Source organism: Brachionichthys hirsutus, chromosome 9, assembly GCF_040956055.1.
Source record: "Brachionichthys hirsutus isolate HB-005 chromosome 9, CSIRO-AGI_Bhir_v1, whole genome shotgun sequence".
In the NCBI taxonomy this organism is placed as follows: Eukaryota; Metazoa; Chordata; class Actinopteri; order Lophiiformes; family Brachionichthyidae; genus Brachionichthys; species Brachionichthys hirsutus.
Window position 1 is genome coordinate 9,368,660 of NC_090905.1, and position 20,388 is coordinate 9,389,047.

The 20,388-nt window shown below is 41.3% G+C and overlaps 1 protein-coding gene across 1 annotated transcript in view; it reads left to right on the forward strand.

The window, feature by feature from the left end:
- The window catches only part of xpr1a (xenotropic and polytropic retrovirus receptor 1a), a 39,302-nt gene extending 23,711 nt beyond the window's left edge, over positions 1–15,591 (forward strand). Inside the window, exons 3-15 of the mRNA XM_068743679.1 lie at positions 3,467–3,568; positions 5,027–5,247; positions 5,340–5,489; positions 5,607–5,690; positions 6,357–6,438; positions 6,522–6,709; positions 7,015–7,194; positions 9,066–9,234; positions 9,753–9,953; positions 14,246–14,412; positions 14,498–14,637; positions 14,802–15,026; positions 15,534–15,591. Coding sequence (XP_068599780.1) covers positions 3,467–3,568; positions 5,027–5,247; positions 5,340–5,489; positions 5,607–5,690; positions 6,357–6,438; positions 6,522–6,709; positions 7,015–7,194; positions 9,066–9,234; positions 9,753–9,953; positions 14,246–14,412; positions 14,498–14,637; positions 14,802–15,026; positions 15,534–15,591 — 1,967 coding nt within the window. The remainder of the gene's footprint in view (positions 1–3,466; positions 3,569–5,026; positions 5,248–5,339; positions 5,490–5,606; positions 5,691–6,356; positions 6,439–6,521; positions 6,710–7,014; positions 7,195–9,065; positions 9,235–9,752; positions 9,954–14,245; positions 14,413–14,497; positions 14,638–14,801; positions 15,027–15,533) is intronic.
- Positions 15,592–20,388: the final 4,797 nt, after the last annotated feature.

Consider the following 20,388-nt stretch of genomic DNA (forward strand, 5'->3'; position numbering starts at 1 on the left):
TGCTCTGGCAGGATGGAGATATCTGGACCAAACGTCCCCTCACTCTGACTGTTAGCGATAACACTTCACAGCAGCTTAGTAAAGTACGAAGAGGCAGGAAAGAAGGGCGGCAGAAATATTGCCCTCTGAAGACCAGGGAGGAGGAGTAATTAACTTTACCGTCAGCAACCTGGTCAATACTGCTGTCTGTGGGCTTCCTGTTTGTCCGGTCGGAAGAATCTGTGGCCTACCGCTTCTTTTTGTCCACTTTAACATCCTCTAACTTCTTCCCCTCCCTTTGTTATCCTGATTTAACCTCGTCCGTGCCAAAATGAACGTGTCTGGTACGGATTAAGGAAACTATCAGGGCTGAGTATAAACATGAAGGGAACATTTTACACGTAAGGTTCCTGCATACATTCTTAATGAATTTCACAAACGTTCTCTTTGTTCTTTGTGTGTTTATATGACGTACCACTATAAAAAAATGAAATCAAGATAAACATGACGAGGGTTCATGTGGCTCTCAGGAACGTATGAACTTTACCCATTAGTGTGATTCCATCAGCCTGCTGTCCAAACATGTACGTCTCATTCAACTCGGACTCACTTTGGTGACTGCAATGAAATGCTTTCATGTCACAGGCAGAAGCCATTTCACACCCACACACACACACAGCAGAGATGTTGACGCTTGTCTGAATGTGAGCATTCTGTCCAGTCTAGTGTGTTTTCTAGAGCTGCTTATTTTGCATCCTGGCTGTATAACTAGCACGCAGAAGATTGGGAGCTGCAGTCGTTCCCATCCTTCCTCCGCTCCTTCCTGCCTGGAAGTCTAGCCCAGTGAGTGTGCATTCTTAATGCTCCCCTGGCCTCGATGAGACAGATGATTGGTAGAATTAATTGTGGCTAGAGGGCTGAGGGGGAATAAGTGGAAGGAAAAAAAGGCAAGATGCATGGAGGGGGGGGGGGGGATTGGGCTGGTTTTGGTGTTGCGTTTCTTTCCTTATAGCCTGGGCTAAGAGGACGGTGAAGTACCTTTTATGCACTGACTCTTTCTGTCTCTAGAATAATATTTTCCAACAGTTAACTAAATCCTATTTTCTTTTATAGCTCAGTTTGTCCTCTTCGTTTGTGATTTACACCTCCTTGCCTTAGGGCGAATAGATAAGCGAGGATAATACAATGACAATCATAATGTAATGGCCTTCTCAGCTCCCCTGACAGCAATACCATTAGAACATAGTTTATATCCCACACTGAGGTGTCATCAAAATGAAATAAATGGACCTTAGAAATAGGGACATAGGATGTTTGTGTGCTTCTGAGTACTGTGAATTGTGAAGGAATAGCTACTCTGTTCTCTCCCAATCTCTCCAGGCTCCACTGTAATAGCAAATTATATCCAATCTCCTAAACCATTGCACTTCTTTTCAGTACCTTTTCTCCATTCTTGTCTCTCCCAGCAGATAAAAGTAAAAAAAAAGTGTATTATAGCAATAACAACAAATTCTAATGTATGTTTTACTTCACCTGCTGGGAAACGGAGGGGGTTCTGAGCTTGGAAGGATAAAGACTGACGTGTGTTTGCGCCGGTTGCTGCTCCTCTCACTATCAGTGGATTGGAGGGTCTCCATGAAGGATTTATGACAGAGTTTTATGGGGTCTTGTCATAGAATGCCTGTATCGGAATATAAGAAGTCGGGGGTGGTGTGTGTGTGTGTGTGTGAAGGGTTTCGGGGGGTTCTGGGGAAGCTATCTTATCATTTATTCATACAATCTACAGAAGAAGGGGTTAGCAGAGAGGAGGGGGCTGTCTTCTACAAGCTGCCCTGGGAATACTCTGGGTCAAGAGTTGTTGTTTTCTTGCTGCCAGCAATATTCTTTGTCTGGAAAAGTGAAGTAAATAAATCAACACACTATGCTGCTCTGGATGTCCTCTCCTCGTGGCACACTTTGTCCCTACTATGTACCCCTATCTTGAATATGTCTATGAGAATACCCTTATAGAGGTTAGTAGAGTGACTCCACTGTTGGTGCTGATACCAAAACAGAGATTGACTTTCAACATTTAATTTAATATGTGTAAAAAAAATAAAGCATTTGCAATTTACTATAGTTATCTCCGGCAAGGAGGTTACGTTTTTGATGCCGTTTGTTAGCAGGATTACTGGAAAAACTACTGGATGGACCTTGAAGAGAAAAAAAAGTCAGGATAAAAAAAAAGATTTTCCAATTTACATATAATGGAGGCTTAAAAAAAATCACATCGTTTAAAATATGTATTCAATTCATTCAAAGTATTAAAGTGAATTGCACTATCATTCAAAATGTCTTCTGGATCTGATCAATTTAACATTAAACCCCCATTTAGTTTAATATCATTATAAGCTATAATGTGTTTTAACTCAATTAATAATCAATCAAATTATTTATTTATACAAGTTGGCCACATGATCAATCAATAAGACATTTTACAAATACAATAAAGTATAGAACAGGAATGGTGAGTATGAACATCAGGGAGACTGCAGTCTTAAAAATGAAAGTAACATTGTACCTAATATCATATCTATTAATTAAAATGTGCTTTCATTACATTAAAATTTCACTCTGGGGTTGTGTTGATCAATTAACATTTTTTCCTCCTCCAAATTATTGCCATCAAACCAGCCTACACTGATTTTCATTTTCTTTTTTTTTTACTAATTTGATGTTGAGAAAATAAAATATAGACCTTGCCAATATTTTTAGCATTAACTTTATGGTTTAAATTTACAGTTTTTAAATGTTCCTAAATTTATTTAAATCACATATTGATTTTTTTTATAGCTTTAGAAAATTGGGTCCTAAATCTATGCAGTAAACTTGGTGCCTTGAGCCTTAGCTGCTGGTATTTTTCTGCACTGAGTGGTCTCTTCTATAACATTACGTTTAAAGCATCGAAAATAGTATGCAGACTAATTTGTAAATAAAGTAATTTTTAACGACAACTCCACCATCTATCCATCGTCCCCATTTGGATGCGTAACTAAATAGTTCCGTTTTGGACTCTTCATTGTTTTTACTTTCAGACCACTTTTAATTAAAGTGCAACTAATTTTCTTAACAGCTGTGGTGTCGGTTTCTCATTTGGTTTCCTTGAGAAGCTATCGCACTTTAAAGCTGCCACCCAACGTCTTTCTACCGTCCTGTTGTAAGTGGAGGCTGAGTGAGTGCTGTGCTGAATAGAACCCCGTCTACCATGAGCATCCAAGGCTCCTGTAATACAACAACGAATGTAACAACGTGTCACTTCTGCGTTGGTTTGGATGGATCATGAAAACACCAGCAGCCCCTTTTTTAGGTGCAGGTCTTATAACCTGTAGCATTTAACATCATGGTAGCAATAGGTCTTTTATAATTTATACAGTATGTTTAGATGATCGTTTCATTCAGCGAGCAGTTAAACACGCCATTTTTCTTTTGCACTCTGTTCTTCCTCCAGTCACCGATGAAGACACTGTTAAGAGATACTACGCCAAGTTTGAGGAACGGTTTTTCCAGACCTGTGAAAAGGAACTCCTGAAAATCAACACATTCTATTCAGGTAATTAAAAGCTTCATTTTCACCCGAGGAAATTATTTATTGCATATGAAAATAAAGTATTCAAGTATTTTATGAACACTTTTGGGATCATTTGAGTTGTATGGAGATAAATGAGGAACTTTGGAATTGACTAACCTTCACCAATGGGAATCCATATCACCATTATTTCATTTAAGCAGGTATTGATGATTGAATAAGATATTGCTTCCTTCCTTATCATGAATGAAACTAAATTTTATTATATATATGTATATAAAATAAGTTAGCATCATTATAGATATTATATATTTACTCTGTGCATTTTAACCAGTGTTGGGCATTTGTTTTTTGTAAATGATACATGGACATGAGAGTGGTGTTGTTGGGGAGGACGATGCAAAGGACGGGGTGAAGTGGAGAAAGTTGATTTGCAACCTCTCACAAGACAAGCCGAAAGAAGGAGAGGAAGATCCGTCTTTATGTTAGGCCTGTCTGTATTTATTTTAAGGAGCAAGGGGGAGCGTGTGTGCGTGTCATAAAGCCATAATAAATTCTGGTATTCTGGCACCACATGGTTGAACTTGAGGACATGGGAAAGTCTTGGGTGTCCAAAGCTAAACGCTGCCCCCTCTAAAGGCTGTTTGTAGAACTACAGGTCAGCTGGAGGCCAAGGTTGACTGACAAGATTGGTTCCGTTCATGATGATGGGAAATAACTGGAAGGTCGGTTGACAAGATATCGCACACAGGAGGATGAAGAGGAAATTGAAGTTGTGCCAGACAGACCAGCTTTACCTGATCTCAGTTTCTGTGCTTCTGTCTGGTGTGTTTGAAAAGATGGTTAGGTGAAGCGAGCGAGAGAGAGAGATAAAGAGCGAGAGAGAGAGAGAGAGAGAAGGCATTCTGGCTTAAACATAAGCCCCCCTTCCCTGCTTCTCTCTCCCTCTGAAAGGGGTCTGTGACCTCGCATAGCCATTCTGCTGCAGTGCGCTGAAACCCACCCTGTTGGACGACGCTTCTGTCTCCATGAACTTCAGATGTTTTTTACAGACTGCTGTTTCCATAGAATATCCTCTAACTGTGTCAGTTCAAGAATATTACGGAAGACCAACAGGCAATTTAATTTCCCCAGTAAAGCCGCACCACTGTAAATACAAACCACACAGACTCTGTGACCCAGATAATGGTCTCCAGCATTTACATTTCAGGACAGCCTCCGTGCTTCTGCTTTCTTGACCAGACAGCAGGAGAGCAGAGGAGACTTTGGGTGCATGTTTTTTGTGGTAATTGTTTTTCCACTACCAACATTGCTGGTTTCAGAGCGACGCAGCGAGTCTCTTTAAAGAGGTCTGTCAGACTCCGACAAATAATTACTGCTGAGAAGAGAAGGGATCAGTGAGGACAGTTGTTAAAAACCTTCTAACCAATATATGAATATGCTCCAGGATGAACACGCCTCTTGTTGTCTTGCCACCTTTAGAGAAGCTTGCTGAAGCCCAGAGACGCTCTGCCACTCTGCAGAATGAGCTGCAGTCTTCACTGGATGCACAGCGGGAGAGCAACGCCTCGCCTGGCCTGCGGAAACGCAAGACCGTGTTCCACTTGTCACAGGAGGAGCGCTGCAAGCACCACAACATCAAGGACCTAAAGCTGGCCTTCAGCGAGTTCTACCTCAGCCTCATCCTGCTTCAGAACTACCAGGTCTCACCACGAGCCACCATGCGTCTCATACAAACACACCTACAGTCAAGAACGTGCGCTTCATCTGTCCAATGAACAAACCTCGCCCACAGAACCTGAACTTCACTGGTTTCCGTAAAATTCTGAAGAAGCATGACAAGATCCTGGACACTCCTCGCGGGGCCGACTGGCGTGCGGCTCATGTGGAGGTGGCGCCTTTTTACACCTGCAAGAAGATCACGCAGCTGATCTCTGAGACGGAGGTGAACAACACACAAACACATGCATGTAAACCCTTCTGCAGAGGAGATGATGGAGAACCATGCACATGCATGAAACTGAGCTTGTGTGTGTGTGTGTGCGTGCGTGTGTGTGTGTAGACCCTCGTCACCTCAGAGCTGGAGGGAGGAGATCGTCAGAGGGCCATGAAGAGGTTGAGAGTTCCTCCGTTGGGGGCAGCTCAGGTCAGGAGAGCGCAAAACGTTGGATTTATAACATCTCTAGAAAACTACTGACTAACTAATGATTATTGATTTGTTTTCAAAGTGGGCGAGATGGATGCGAGCAAAATAGAAAAACAATCATATCTGTGTTCAACTTTAATGTAGTCCAGTTTCATTAGTTATCTTCCCAAAATGACACCTTTACTCTAAGGTTATTTATTTATTTCTATATGTTCATCTTTTCCTTCTTAACCAGAGACTATCCCAGTAATAAATGTGATTACATTTATCTTACAATGTTTTACTGGAGGTGAATTAAGATGAAAAGCAAAAGGTGAGAGGCTTGTTATGAGAGGAGTGAAGACAGGAGAAGAGGAAGAGCAAGAAACCATGAAAGCCTCCTGTATTGATTGTATAAGTGCTTTTCCACTGCTGATCAGACAGGATATCTTCTAGAAACAATCAAGGATCGTGTCATTTTACCCTCTTATATTATATCTACTGTTATTACTGCATTAATTAATACCATGTCTGACTTGAAGTGTGCTATGTGATTATTGATTTCTCCATTTCCCCAGCAGGCTTAGCTATAATACATTTATTTATGGAAACAAAGAAAGGATGCATGTGAATTATTAGATTATTATTATTATTTTGTTTTTCTTTTTTCCTCTCTGCCTGCCTCAGCCTGCTCTGGCCTGGACAACCTTTCGTGTCGGCCTGTACTGCGGCTTCTTCATCATCCTTGCCATCTCCTTCATTCTCTCTGGTAAGTCACATAAAACAGTGTGTAGAGCATTAGCGGCCTGAGACTGACATATGCTTGCCACAATACTCTCTGTGGTTTGACAGGCGCTGTGTTCATTCGCTTTGAGAACATATGGCCACTGGTGCGGATCTATCGGGGGGGTTTCCTCTTGATCCAGTTCATATTCCTGTTGGGCATCAACACGTATGGATGGAGGCAGGCCGGGGTCAACCATGTCCTCATCTTTGAGATCAATCCCCGAAGCAACCTCTCACACCAACACCTCTTTGAGGTCAGAGTCTGGAAAACGAATGGAAACAAATCTCTTTCTGTGAAACTCTGATGAAGACCAACTTTGTTTTCAAATTAAAAGGGGTCATTGTGTATTTTTAAAAATGCACAAATAGATTATGATGTGATGTAATTGAATGAGATTTAAGCATTAAACAGAAACGATTCCTACTTAATACCAGTGGGGCTTTCTTTATTCTTTGGAATTACAAATTGTTGAACTGTTTTATTCACATTACCTTGTTTATTCTGGTTATTGGCCCCATTTTGCTTTTAATGCTTCTGCTTCTCCTCTGTGTGCTGCAGATTGCCGGTTTCCTGGGTGTGCTGTGGTGTCTTAGCATCCTCTCCTGTCTGTACTCAGAGTACACCTACCTTCCCATGCAGATCAACCCACTCATCCTTTATGGCCTCATGGTGCTTTTCCTCATCAACCCTTTTAAAACCTGCTACTATAAATCACGTTTCTGGCTCCTCAAGCTGCTGGTCAGTCCACTCACTTATTTATTTACTTTTAATCCTTTAAGACTTATTTTTCAAAGAATTATAAAATGATGACATTCAACAATTGAGTATTATAGAAAATACAGATGAGATTAGAGAGCGGGAACCAGCCTGGATGTGAACGTTGTAGTTTATAATAAAGGGAATGATGGTTATTTTCATGAGAACAACCTTTTTTTTCCATTTATATAAGAAAGAAAAATCTAATCTATCTCAAAGTTTTGATTTTAGATATTTACCAGTATAACATTCCCAAACTTCTAACCTAGGGAATATTGAACATATGTAAATATGAAAATCTATGTGGATTGGAAAATGTCCAAAAAGAATAACAAGCTTAATTTATAATAATCTTGTGTGTGTATGTGTGTGTCTGTGTGTGCACGCGCATGAACACACACACCTATCTCACAATGGATACATATATGATTCAGATATCCATCTCAAGTCACTTGTTTACAAAATCCTCCTATGTTCCTCTGTTCTTTGTCTAAGCAGGAGAGCGGTTTGCATGTGTGTGTGTGTGTGTGTGTGTGTGTGTGTGCAGGGCAGAGGGTTTGAAAGATAATAGAATGCAGCCTCATCCCAAGGGAGGTGGAGGTTGTGACTGTGCAATCATTACGGGCATAGATCTATCAGCATGCTGATGCCCTGCGCTCCTCTGTCCCTCCTCCTCCTTCTCCTCCATCAGTCCTCCCCCCCCCCCCCCAGCACCAGCAACCTCCTCATATTCTCGTCCTTTCCTTCACAGCTCCCTCAGCACTACTCTAATAATAGTCAGCCTCAGTCCTGATTGGTCCTGAATAATCTTAACAAGCTGCATAGATAAGCGCTGTTCAACAGGGTTGTCCTACATGTAGCTTCATGTAATGCACAGCATGTGATTAAGGACGCTTAACAACAAAAGTACTTTTATTGGAACAAGCAGTTGTAAAACGTGCCTTTTCTACTGTGCTAATGTCTTCTGACAATAAATACCAGAAACAAAGAACAAATATTTCATTATAGGAAAGGCTGTGGGGGTAGCATTTGAATTAGAGGTGTTTGCTGAAGAAAGCCAGCCTTGAGACATACACACACACACACACACAGCACATACCAGTGAGATGGCCTCTCGATCAATACAGTCGTTGATTGACAGGTTAAAATATATTTCTAATGAGCTGATTGTGAGAAGGTGGCAGTTCGTATGGCAGCATTCACCACCATTGTGTGAATGTGTTTGGAAATGAATGAATGTCGGTAAAGAAAAAGAAAAAAAAGTATTCTATGAACCCAGTCCATTTAAATTTACAAAAGAAATGCATTAAAAAAAAAAGAGTCAATATCGGTTGACATTTGCAGTGAAGGAGAGTGTGTGGGGTTCGAGGGGAGGGAGGCATACGGCTGCTCCTGAATGCCACATGTAGCCTTCGGGGGTAAATGATGCAAAGAGTTGCGCGGGCTTGTATCCTTTTGCACGGCTTTGTCAATAACTGAGCTGCTGCCAAAAGTCAAATCCCAAGTAACATGAGAATGTGAGCCAAGGCACGTCACGGAACAATGCAGGGCTGTGCCTTGTGCTCGTGTTTACACAGAGAGTAGCGACACACGAATTCACCGTGAGGCAGATGGTAGTGTCCTGCGGCATGCAGATAAGGTAGTCTGCGAGCTCTATTCTGTGTGTGTGACATCTTATTAATAGAGGTTGTTCCCTGCTTTGCACTTCTCTATTGAAGCGCTGCAACAGTTATACTCTAATTAAGTGTTCACTAATCCTGCATGCACACAAGCGCCATACAAGGTTAATTTAGTCCGTCAGCAAAGGTGTTCTTTTGAAATGCTCCCACTTGCTGTGTTTTTCATTTTTCCAGTTCCGCGTGTTCACCGCTCCGTTTCACCGGGTGGGGTTTGCTGATTTCTGGCTGGCCGACCAGCTCAACTCTCTGGTGTTTGTTCTGATGGACTTGGAGTATCTCATCTGCTTCTACATCTTTGAGCTTCAGTGGAGCAACAGCAAAGGACTGCTGCCCAAGTCCAAAGGTGTCAGCTGGATGTGAAATGATATAACTGCTGTCCCTTCATCTGTAAAGAGAGGGTCCAAAAAGGACCAGGATTAAAAAAGAAAATACTTTACATTACTTATAGCATAAAGGAATGTAATGGAGTACTTGTTTTGTGGCTATGGATATCTGTGTATGAGCATTTACTTTTTAACCCTAACCTGCTGCGTCTTAATATAATATCGAGATAAACAGACAAACATGAAGGATTTAGGTGACAGAATCCCAGACGGCTGAGCTCTTCTACCCTGAAATCGTGTGAATGAGGTTAGAATTTAGGTCCGTCCACTTCACCAATGGTGACACTTTGGCCTCCACACAGCCAATTAACACGGAGCTGATGGAATAGAAGCGTTCGGCCACTCGGAGGTCATTATGTGACTCCCAAGGATATGAGCCTCCCTGCAGAGGGAATGTGTGGGGAGGAGATTATGGTCGAGAAAATAAAAAGAGAATGAGAAATCACCACCTAAACCATGCTCTTTTACTTTGCTCTAGATGCTGAGGACTACGTGTGTCACACCTACTCCTACGGTCTGCGCGCCATCATCCAATGTCTGCCGGCCTGGTTCCGCTTCATCCAATGCTTGAGGCGTTACCGTGACACCAAGAGGGCCTTCCCTCATCTAGTGAATGCTGGGAAATACTCCACCACCTTCTTTGTCGTCACCTTTGCTGCCCTCTACGCCACACACAGAAGTAGGACACAAATATATCTACGCTCAAATGTCGGTTTTACGTGTCCCCGGGTGATGGGGGGGGGGGGGGTTGACCTGAGCTGAACAAATGCATATGTGTCGTACGCTAAGATGTCAATTTGTGTAATGCTAGTAGTCTGGAAACCAAAGCAACAATAGTCATACGTTGCCGTGTTGATGTTGGCTTCCTTATTGCTGCTTAGAGCAATATAATAGGGAAGGTTTTTTAAATGCACAGTCATCAATCAAGCAGACATTGCTCTCACAGTGTCCCCTTCAGTTTGGGAGCAGCAGAGAAAAGACAAAGACAAGAAATGAAGCAGGCAATAAGAAGAAAGAAATATTACCATTTTAAATCTGTCAGAATCAAGATTTAACAAGAAACGTAAAAGAGGAAGAGAGAGCGGTTGCCATTAAAACTCAAGCCACGCTGCCGCTAACAGATTTACAAATAGCCTGCAATCATTCAGATGCAGAAGCCGCATCACGAATGCATTTTGGTGAGACAGCTCCCACACCATTCGCCTGCGTGTCCGTAGATATCTGCCCACAGGGCTCGATTTAAAGCCTTTTAGTTTGCTTCTCTTATTTTTACACTCTGTTCAGATGCACGTCTCAATATTTATTTGCTGGCAAAGTGCCATCTGTGAAATTAATCTTCTTGCTCAAAGGCTAAATGTTATTTCCCAACTTCACTTTATTCCTTTTTGATATAATTATAAATCAATGCTTGTTTCATAAGCTGACCACCAGTGAGGAAAGGAGGCAGACAGACAGACAGACCTTTTTCATCCACAGCTCGGAAGGAGAGAGGTCCATTAAACTATATCCTCCTTCCTCTCTTAGTGTGAGGCCCAACAACTAATGGCCTCTTTTCATGTGTTATTCTCTATGAAGCTCTTTCCTCCAGCATAATGGAGGCTGAAACCAATGGCTGGTCAAAGGGACAAGCAGTGTGGGTAGACTGACAGCTGCACACATGCACACATGGATAGCGAATGGATTCCTGAGGAAATGAGCTGTTTACTGTGGCTGTGTGTGTGTGTGTGTGTGGTGTAACCTCTGCAGAAATGATTGTGATGGTGAATTTTGAAGCCTCTAATGGACAAATATGAGACATCCTGCATTCATATATGGAAATAATAGGTTTACAGTCTGTGGAGCAAATAAACGATAAAGTGTGGGTGGAATAAAACACTTTGCTTTGGTCTGGGTCAAATGCATCGCCAGGCATCTGCCTGAAAAGTGCTGGATCCTGCTATGAAAAGGTGTTAGTCAGCATCCAGCAGCACCTGCAGCATCTGTCTGTGGGTATGTCACCATTGCAAGCATGCTCACTGCTGTGATTCTGAACTGCTCACAAGGTTGCTTAACGTTCCGGTTCCAGTTCCTCCAGAGTTGCAGGTTCCTCTCCGGCTCCCGCGTATCAAAGTGCAGTGGAGAGCTCCACGCTTTTCAGTGTGGGATGTGAGAGTTCAGTCATATTGAATGTGATGCAGCAAACCGAGCGGGATCTATCCACAGAGAGAGACTCGGTGCTGGGAATGATTGGTCGGATGCTGTCATGAAATAGACAGAAAGCTGATGGAAGATTTCCTGGTTTAGCCAGAATTCCCAAACCTTGCAACATACAATACGACGCCTTTCAATAAAGCAGATTACTGTGGATCAATACCGGCTCAGTTTTATGTATGTTGGCGTGAGACTTAATGCTGCTCTGGATGGATGGAAGTTACGCCTAATGCTAATTTAACCCCTTGGTCTTTATCTCAGGCAGGAGAACAGGATGTTGCATGATGGACAGGAATAGTTTAAGCTCTGCATAGTCCAAGAAAAAAAAAGGTTTTGAGCTGGAAATCTAAAAGATTTACAGAGGAAAATGTTGAGAGGAAAGCCTGATGGTGAGAAGCACAAACAAATCTGTTAGACTGTGAAAGAAGAGGAGAGGAGAGGAGATAATTGCCAGCATCAGGCTGAACGCAAGTCTGCAGGACTCTGCCGGCTCCCGCGTATCAAAGTGCAGTGGAGAGCTCCACGCTTCTCAGTGTGGGATGTGAGAGTTCAGTCATATTGAATGTGATGCAGCAAACCGAGCGGGATCTATCCACAGAGAGAGACTCGGTGCTGGGAATGATTGGTCGGATGCTGTCATGAAATAGACAGAGAGCTGATGGAAGATTTCCTGGTTTAGCCAGAATTCCCAAACCTTGCAACATACAATACGACGCCTTTCAATAAAGCAGATTACTGTGGATCAATACCGGCTCAGTTTTATGTATGTTGGCGTGAGACTTAATGCTGCTCTGGATGGATGGAAGTTACGCCTAATGCTAATTTAACCCCTTGGTCTTTATCTCAGGCAGGAGAACAGGATGTTGCATGATGGACAGGAATAGTTTAAGCTCTGCATAGTCCAAGAAAAAAAAAGGTTTTGAGCTGGAAATCTAAAAGATTTACAGAGGAAAATGTTGAGAGGAAAGCCTGATGGTGAGAAGCACAAACAAATCTGTTAGACTGTGAAAGAAGAGGAGAGGAGAGGAGATAATTGCCAGCATCAGGCTGAACGCAAGTCTGCAGGACTCTGCCGGAATAGAGATGAGCCCAGAGCTGACCGCTTTTATGAGTCCATTTCATGTACTGACCCGTTTATGGGTTGTGGCACGCAGACACATCCTCAATCTGGCAGACATGTTTATCAATGAAGATAAGACAATGCCTTTCTCTCTGTCTGCCAGCCTGAACTCTAATTCACCCCTGCTCTTCCTCCTGCTACAGCTAATGCATTTATATCTGGAACCAGAATTAACCATGTGATGAAGGTGCATCGTCTGTCTCCGGCCAATGGGGCGGATGCAAGAAAATGTTGTCTACTCTGTTGAAATGTATCACAAATGTGTGCCATCTAACGCTAACCCTAAACCAGCCGGAATTTTTTTTTTTTTTAATATAACAGCTCCTACAGAAACTGAAGGGTGAATACATTAATGTTTCTCATTGAAAAGAAAACACATCAATGGATGTTCTCCAGCAAAAAGAGTCTATTGTCCAGGGCTACGCTTAATTTACAGCTGAGAAATCGTAGCATGGCCGTTGGGACCGCTTCTGTCCCATCACTCAACTGAGGACGTAACAGCACAATGGAGCCAGCGGTTACCACGGCAGTAATTCTGCCAGAAGCAGCCCCTGCTCTGCTCCCGGCGTCTTGTTGGCCGCCAGTAACAAGCAGGAATGGCTATGAAAAATGAGAGCGAGGCAGGTCTCTGCCTGGTGACTGCTGTGTGAGTCACTGTGCTGGGCCGCTGGGTGCTGATTTGTATATCGGTGCCCACCGAGGATCAAGTAAATCAGACTCATACGGATCCTGCAGAGGCACACGCACACTGAGAAACGTACAGCTTGTTAAATGCTGATCAGCTGTGGGCGGGTTGACAATTTCTTCTTATCATTACAGCCAAGTGAGCATGGTTCAGACTAAATGGATGTCTCTATTTGTTTGATTTACATCCACTTTATTAGAAGAATCCTTATGAAATTCGTATAAAACAGCTGACCAACACGTGTCACAGCAGTTGTCTTGAATGAAGGGCTGCAGTGACATTATTGTAAACTTGCTTTGGTTATTATACATATATATTAAGATTGTAGAATAATATATAACTTATGTAATGTTTGACACTAAATCTGTTATTTGATGATAATTTTCTAACAAAATATGGGAGGAGTCTGCCGTAAATCTATAGGCAGTCAGGCTTTCATCTTAAAACACGTCAATACACAAATATAGTGATGCACAATAAATATTGCTTATTACACAAGTTATATTTCTCTGTTGGTGGGGACAGAAGTCAGAATACAGGTCACGTTTGAATTACATCAATATAGTGCATGCACATATGCAATAAAATAGCTTGCACAGACGATTGATTGATACAAAGGATCCAAGTGTCTGTTTATCAATGCTGGAGGCCTTATTTCACGTCTCATTAATTATGTCTCCCTCATTGAGAGGCAACAATAATAAGATTTTACTGACCGCACCAATAAAATCACGTCTTTATTATTGCTCAGTTGCATTGATTCACCTGCTCCCATCTCAGTAAGCCATCGGGCTGCAGGACAGCATCCTTCTTCCACTGTGAGGTGTGCTGAGGGAGGACGACTTCTCAAGGGTCGCTTTGTATTTATGACTGGAGGGCGCCCTCTACTGGTCAATGTGTCCAAGCTGCACAGACGGATGAGTCCAGTGGTGGAAGCATGTTTAAATTCCATCTTGATTTGTTGTTGCTTTTCCAGAACAAGAACACTCAGACGCCGACGTGTTCTTCTACCTACTGATCGTGTCCTCCACCATCAGCTCCCTCTACACGCTGATCTGGGATCTCCGCATGGACTGGGGCCTGTTTGACAAGGGGGCCGGAGAAAATACCTTCCTCAGAGAAGAAATTGTTTATCCTCACAAGGTAGAGTCGGATAGGAATCCCATGTTTCATGACAGACACACACGCACACACACACGGATGTCCTAATCGTCTCCTCTGCACCCAGGCTTACTACTACTGTGCCATTATAGAGGATGTGATCCTGCGGTTTGCCTGGACGATCCAGATCTCTCTGATCACAATGACCGAGATCCACTCTGTGGGAGACATCTTAGCCACGGTGCTGGCCCCCCTCGAGGTCTTCAGGTGGGCCTCAGTTATCTCATTTACTTTTTATTTTTACGTGGTACTCATTAGGATGAGGATTTCTTTTTCAGGGCTAGTTTGATAAAAGCGGCCTCAATGTGATTGAAGATGAAGGCGTGACATTGTCATCGTCCATGGGAAAACCATCTGCCTTCTCCCTGCAGGCGTTTTGTCTGGAACTTCTTTCGTCTGGAGAACGAACACTTGAATAATTGTGGTGAGTTTCGTGCTGTGAGGGATATCTCTGTGGCGCCTCTCAACGCTGACGACCAGACGCTGCTGGAGCAAATGATGGACCAGGAGGACGGCGTCCGCAACCGCTCGGGCAAGAAGACCTGGAAGAGATCCTACAGCCTGTCACTCCGACGGCCCCTACTGTCCTCCTCGCTGTAAGACAGTTGAAGCCTACATTCTTACTTTACTGTGCTCAATAATAACTAAGGTTAGAAAACTTTAATACGGATAAAAAAATATAAATCTATTTGATATTAAGCAATCAAAGATCATCTTCGTCATGCTGGCTTTGAAAAAAAAAAACACTACAATGACACTTTGGACAATTAAATAATATTAAATAATTATAATATATTAATAAAATGCCATAATTTGTACTTTGTCAGGGAGGGAAAAGTCCAGAATCTAAATAGTTAAGATAGAGACTGTAGGATCTGGCGGCTCGTCCAGGATGTACCCTGCCTAGAATAGACATAGAATAAAAAGCCTTTATTGTCATTGCATAGTGGATATATTGTGGGGTGGTGCAGGGATGAGGTAAAATATTTCACAGACATACAATAAACAACATCAGAAGAGACGATGGTTGTATGACGGCCCACTGTCAGTGGATGGAAACATAAAATTAATCACAGATGATGTCATTCTTTCCTCTTCTCTAGATCCAAAAAGGACACAAAGGTGCTAATTGAAGACACGGATGACGAGGCTTTCAGTTGAGTTGATAGTGTCAGCACACACACACACACACACACACACACACACACAGTGTACTTACAAGGACCTCATTCACTAACACTCGGTAACCTCTACCTTCAGTCAAAACCTGCAAAGAAGATCTTATCGTCACATCTAACCAGTGTATTTGGTCTTTGTAAGTACAGAAGAACACATGTAACACATACTGTAACACACACAACGCATACTGTAACACACACAACACATACTGTAACACACCACACATGAAGATAAACCTGCTGAAGCACAAGCATCGTGCAAAATACTGCTGCAGCTGAGGAGAGAGCTAACGACAGACAGACAGACATCAAGTGAAGTCTTCTACACACAGCTGGAAACAGACCACACTGCCCAGGATTTATTGTCTTGATATTTTAAAGTACTTTTTAAATATATGATGTTTGCTCTCAGATATTTATTATTTATTATTTTTATTCTTTACTTTTTCTGCATTTATTTTGGCGACGTGTGACTGTTTACGCTCCTTTTTAAATATACAAGGCTCAGCAGGGAGAAGACAAGCCAATCAAAAGACTTAACATGACTCGGCAGAAACTTGATCAAAGAGTCAACAAAAATAACAGCATATCAGAACAAATCAACCGTTTTCAACTTGTTGGTTCTTTTTATACTCTGTCTTTTTTTAGTTGTAATATCAGCAATCACAACCTTGGAGGGAGGCACTTGCAGGAAAAGTGCTTTTAATACAAAAAAAAACATTTTACAAAAAACTTGTACTCAAGTAAGGATGTTTTGATTCAAACATTTCGAGTGAAGTTGTTTTGTGATACATTTAATATACTTTGATGAGCTTTATTACTCTATTGTAGTTGTGAAGTACTTGTTTATACTAGTGACACTAGTTTTGTGCATCTACACAATAATTTTAAACGTACATTATGATGTTTGAAATGCTTTTCTTGATTGTGCCACATTTTTTTTAAAGATGATGGAAATACCTCGATTTACCCCGAACCTCAAACTTGGCTTTCAAATCACTGCATCGTCTAAAAGTGCCGATTAGCTACAGTTCAAATAGGTGCTTCGCTATTCTTTGCCTAAACTGCCAAAGCTCTGTTGATGATTGTGTCTGTGGCTACAGGAGTGTCCATCCTACGTGCACAATGTTCATTTCTAAAAGTGCACATTTTATTGGACTGTGAGTAAAACACTGCCGGCAACAGAGTGATGTAAAGCACTGAGTCAGATGTTCCGCTGAGTTGTTGCTGAGTGGACAGAGTGTACACGCCAAGTCTTATCTTGCACTCGTGTTTACTGTCAGTGCTGCAGCAGAGCCTCAGAGCCTTTTGTGTCTGTCTAATAATCCTTCAGAAACATGCGCTGAAAGCAAAACGCATTATGGCAAATATTCCCGGTATAAAAAGGATTGAGAATGATCTAGGATGCACCAGACTTATTCAGAGCCCTGTGACAAAAGTGGATGTTGCCACATCTCGTGGTCTTGTACAATTGAAGTCTTTTTATTTATTTATTTATTTGTCTTTTTTTTTTTTTTTTAATTAAGCAGAAAAAAAAATTCTGGATTTGTTGTAACCAACCATTTTTTTTAAAGTGGATTCAACAAATTAAATAGCGTCAATACAATTGGATACATATATTTAGCTACTTTCGTAAATGCTGGTCTCTGATTGAACTTCCTTGTGGAAATCTGCCATCACTCATTAAGATAATGATATTGATGAAACAATAATGTGTTGTGTTACACAGCTTCATTCAGCCACATTTACGTTTTTGTCCTTTGTTCCACATTACTAAGTTATCAGACTTTTAAAAATAAATAGTTTGATGCTTTAAATGTAATCCACTAACCCCCCGATGATATCTTTTTTCTGTCGTCCACTACTTGTTTTCATGCCCCCGGCTCTCACTGTAGACAGCTGCTGGTTGCTCCGAGATGGCCTCCGGGCCTTGAGCTTGATGCTGTTGTGTCTTTTATTTCCTCCGCCTGCGTGATCCCCCCATCCCCCCCATCGATCTGCTCTTCCCTTTCTCCATGGGGGCGACGCTGTGTCGCTGACGGCCAGTCATAACACAAAGCACAGAGAGACAGACGGTTTCTCCTCCTCCTGGTTTTCCCTCAAATAAAAACAGTGAAAGACTGTAAAGCTTCCGGCTGCAATGAGGCTGATTTGGTCTGGAAAGCTATGAAGAATAATGAATGTGTTGAACTGTAGAGGATGAGCAGCTTATCCATTAATTTAAATACACTAGACACGTGTACATGAGTACATACATGAGTATAACATGACATCCACACTTACACACAGCCACATTGTCTCTCTCTCTCTCTCTCGTTGCAGAGCCCAACACTCCAGCAGATAGTTCTGTAAAAAGGCTCTCGTCTTGCCTGCATGCTGCTTTTGTTGTACATTGTATATAGATCTTAATTTATTTCACGTAATGTGCACATTACCAGTGACAAGGATTGATTTCCGACGTAGCCATTGTCGCTCCATGACAAGCAGTATTGGTGATGAGGAGCGTTTCCGGATTGGTTCCAATCCCACACTTCTCTCCATGTGTAAATCTGTTGATGTGTTTGTATAAAAATAGAAAAGCAAAATGCATAGAAATGGACAATGTAACGATGTTTCTTGTGGGTGAAGTGGTTTGATGCCCCGGCGTCCGTCAGGAGGGTGGAGACTGTAATTCTGTTTGTACATTCGTGAATGTGCATGCACATGTTGTGATAGATCTCCTATTCTAAACTGCCCTGTTGACAGAAGCACTTTGATATACTGCAGGGCGCGCACCCAATCCGTAGAGGACACACACTAAAACAAGATGCTGTTGAACTGATCCCAGATCTGCCTGAGCTTCTCGTCAGCAGACCAAGGATCTTTTATTTGCTCAGCGAAGCATTGTGTTTCTTTTTTTAAGTGTTCATGTTTCAGTTATTAGTCTGTATATAAAGATGTTTCATGTGTAACCAACTAAAAACAGGGTTCTTTTGTACAGTTTGGCTCGATTAAGACGAAGAGCCCAAACATTACCTCTCTTCTCTCTGGTGGAATAAAAGAGGATTTTGTGATAACTGCTTACTGAAACTGCCATGATGTTAGAGTGCTCGTTATGTGTGCACCCCTCCGTCTTGATGTCGTTCGTACCCTTCTCCAATCTTGGTGACCGTGATAGTACCTGTAGTTTGGTAGATGGATGTTCTAATTTAAAAGGATATTAAAAAAATAATAATAGTTGTTGCTAGATGTGATCTAAAACCCCCCCCAATGATTCAGAATGTCTTACAGACCTTTTACAGAGTAGTTTATACATGTTGAGTGTGAAACACTGTTCAGTGATGCTTTTCCTGATGGTATTTGTATTTCTGTATACACTGTTCATCCTGTCATATCCGGGTTTTATAAACCATGGTTATTTTTAAAACTCACTTTGACTCTTTTTCTGCATACCATTTACGTTTTAGCTGTAACAGATTGTAGTTTTCAGTCTTTTGTTGAGATGTTCTGTAAAATGTTAATATAAAAAGATTGAAGATGTTTGCAACTGTTTATCACATTCAAATAAAAAAAATTAAAACATTTTTTTTTACCTTTCATCAATCAAGACTAAAAGATTATTTTTGACTTAAGTTTCAAATGACTGGTGGTTTTGGTGCTTTTGATCACAACAGCCTCTCAACACAAAGAAAATCTTCATGTTTACCTCAAATGACCAGACATTTTTGAAAGTGTTAAGAATATGGTGGCATTGCAATTCTTGGATTACTCCGTGCATTTAGACACAATGAGGTTTGCATGACGGATCCAAAATTCCTTAAAGCCCATCTTTAATGATTAATGCAATTTGTCATTGCTGATTAATCAATAAATACTGCTCTTCCTCTTCTCATCTTGCCTGGCAGCTCCATCCTCACCTTTCCCACTAAACTTTCCAGCATGAACTCACCCTCTACATTGAGGTTTACGGATGCAGTGAGGGAGGAGACAGACGGTGCTGCATATGCATATGCTGTGGCTACTCCTAATGGTAAAATGCCAAATAGGAGATAATGATTCTTGTCCTTTTACTCCAAACAACAGTCCCAAACCCAAAGATATTGCAATTTCAGTGATTAAAAAGACAGAATTGATGAATCTACACATTCAAGAAACTGGAACCTGCAAAAACCCTCAAATTTCTACTGAAAATAAACAATTAGACATTTTCTGCACACCCATTAATAAGCTTGTTTTGGCTCTAATATTTTTTATTAATATTATCAAATGTTATTTTGACTTGTTCTTTTTTTAAAGGCTCTAATGTCACTCAGCTCCTTCTTTGTTAGTTTACTTATGAACATCAATTAATCAATAGTAAATTGCGTACAGTGAGATCTCAGTGCATTAAACTCGTCTTAAGCAACCTGCCAGTCAACATCTAAGAAGGGCACAACTATTTTGTTTATTTTGTGATAACTGATACAGGATAAATGTTATACATTCTATTTTAACACTGATATTTTGCTTTTATTTCCAATGTCAGTATGCAAAAAAGACGATACAAAGTAAACATTTAGTATCATGAAGATGATACATACTGCTTCATCCATATTAAACCAACTAATTAAGGACTTGTTGTTGCCCTGGTGATATCTTGTGTAGCTACAATACATAAAAGAAAAAAAAAATAATGAAATGCAAACATCAATAGTTGGCTGACAGCAAACACTGTAAAGAACCACATGATTTAAGATGCATCAAACAACTCCCGTAGATGCATATATAAAAATACAGGATCCTGTTATATATATGCACATAC